Source organism: Naegleria gruberi, assembly GCF_000004985.1.
Source record: "Naegleria gruberi genomic scaffold NAEGRscaffold_772, whole genome shotgun sequence".
Lineage (NCBI taxonomy): Eukaryota > Heterolobosea > Eutetramitea > Acrasida > Naegleriidae > Naegleria > Naegleria gruberi.
The window spans coordinates 1-1,839 of record NW_003162852.1 but is presented as its reverse complement, the minus strand read 5'-3'; the positions used below and the strand labels follow the sequence as shown (position 1 = coordinate 1,839).

Sequence of the window (1,839 nt, the reverse complement as noted above, 5' to 3'; positions counted from 1 at the left end):
TCATTCCATTTAAATTGATGCAAATTATAGTGAACTGACCAGTTCACACATCTTTCGAATAGAGTTCAGCTGAATCGATTAGCACACTATTTGATAATAGAAGTAAAACAACAAGATAAACAATAAATTTAACCACATGCGTGGTGTCATGAGATGTTTTCATTTTCTTAATGTTTAGTTTCGTTTACACATGTGTTTAATTCTCATCCTTTCTTCAACTCGGCTAATAGGTTACTATCAACAAACGTGATGAAAGACCACAATTCAGAACCTTGATTGAATCTCAAAAAGGTAAGTAATCAATAGTGCATGTGGTTAGCAACATAATTGTAGCATGCTATCATGGACACGCGTCACCATGAGATTTAGGCTAATTGCAAAGTATCACTAATATGTTGACAGCTAGTATCTCTCTTCTGGAAGTTGAAGCTCAAATAATCAACAACTATTCTATTAGAAACAATTATTGTAACAGCGATTGTTTAGGCTAGTTTAGGCTAATAGCATGAGGATGAGGACAGAATCTCTATCTAAATCACGAAAACGTGATCATTTGGTGAAACATTTCAAAAAAATGGTCAAACTAAACTATTTGATATTTGCAGTTCTTATTTGTTTGGCAATTGTTGTTTCTCAAGTTAGATGTGGTGGTCAAGATTGTGATCCTTCCAGGGTTGGTTCTGGAATCCATTCTCTTTATGTTGAAGATGAAGAAATGCTGAACTCACTCATGAATAAGAAACATATTGTAAAGTTAACCAAAGCAGGAAGAAAGAATGTTTACAGAAAGCTTACTCAAGGAAGAAGAAACAGCAAGATGTTGAGAAGATTGGTTAAAAGACAAGTAGCTCGTAAGATTTCCCATCGCATGACAGAGAAGAGAGGAAGAATTGGTCAATCTGTCCATAATAAGGTTTCCAATAACAACAAACATGCTAAAAGAACAGTTTCCAACAAAAACAGAATTCACAAAAGAACAGTTTCGAGCAAAAAATTCCATTCTGAAGGTGTTTCCTCACCAAGCAACACCAACAAGATAGTCTCAGACGTTAAACCTCGTGAAACAAAAGATATTAGAAAGCCGATTGAAAACGCCAACCCTGCTCCAATCGACACCAAGACTCCAAAAAATGTTGACAAAATGACAGCTCAAGAAATCATCAACCAATCAATTGCAACATTTGATGGGTCTGTTGGACCTAGCAATACTAAACTTTCAAACAGGCTTGTTATAGGCAAGAAAGTTATTCTCAGGGAACAAGATGAAGATTACAAAAGCAGAAATGAACAACAAGAAGTGTTGGAACGAATTGACCCTAGTTGTGTTGCTTGCCGAGTTGACTGTATGAAAACCTATTCTCAAGTTAGTGGAAGTGTTTTTGAATCTTGCAAATTCCAATACTATTACTATGGATGTAAAAAACAAAAAAAGTGTTTTATGGCTACAACGACATCAGATGAGATAATTAAGGGCATGCTTGGAATTTGTTTGTTGAGAAATGGATGTAAATTGAAGGCTGAATGGAATTCCTATGGAGTAGATGCCGCTGTTACTGGAAGATTGCTTGGAAAACTTCGTGCATCCAATGAAAACCCAGAATAAACTTTATTTAATTTAATAGTCAAATCTAACAATATCATCTTTATTAAATAATGAAAGATATTTCGAAAAGTTGGAGAAACTTAGAAAACAGAACAAAAGGATGATTCGAACAAAACCAACACAAAAGTAGATAGATTGAAACCAACTATTAAGGTAGTAATTAATTCTTACTTGGGAAAATCAATGCAGAATAATTAAGGATGCAACTGATATTATAAGAGATTAATATTCCTTAA

The 1,839-nt window shown here is 34.2% G+C and overlaps 1 protein-coding gene across 1 annotated transcript; it reads left to right on the top strand.

Annotated features, from left to right (window-relative positions):
* Nucleotides 1-505: 505 nt before the first annotated feature.
* NAEGRDRAFT_54955 (uncharacterized protein) lies at nucleotides 506-1,603 on the top strand (the record flags this gene model as incomplete). The annotated part of the gene is made up of 1 exon (XM_002668060.1): nucleotides 506-1,603. One exon carries the CDS (start codon nucleotides 506-508, stop codon nucleotides 1,601-1,603), a length of 1,098 nt encoding a protein of 365 aa, XP_002668106.1.
* Between the last annotated feature and the right edge of the window lie 236 nt (nucleotides 1,604-1,839).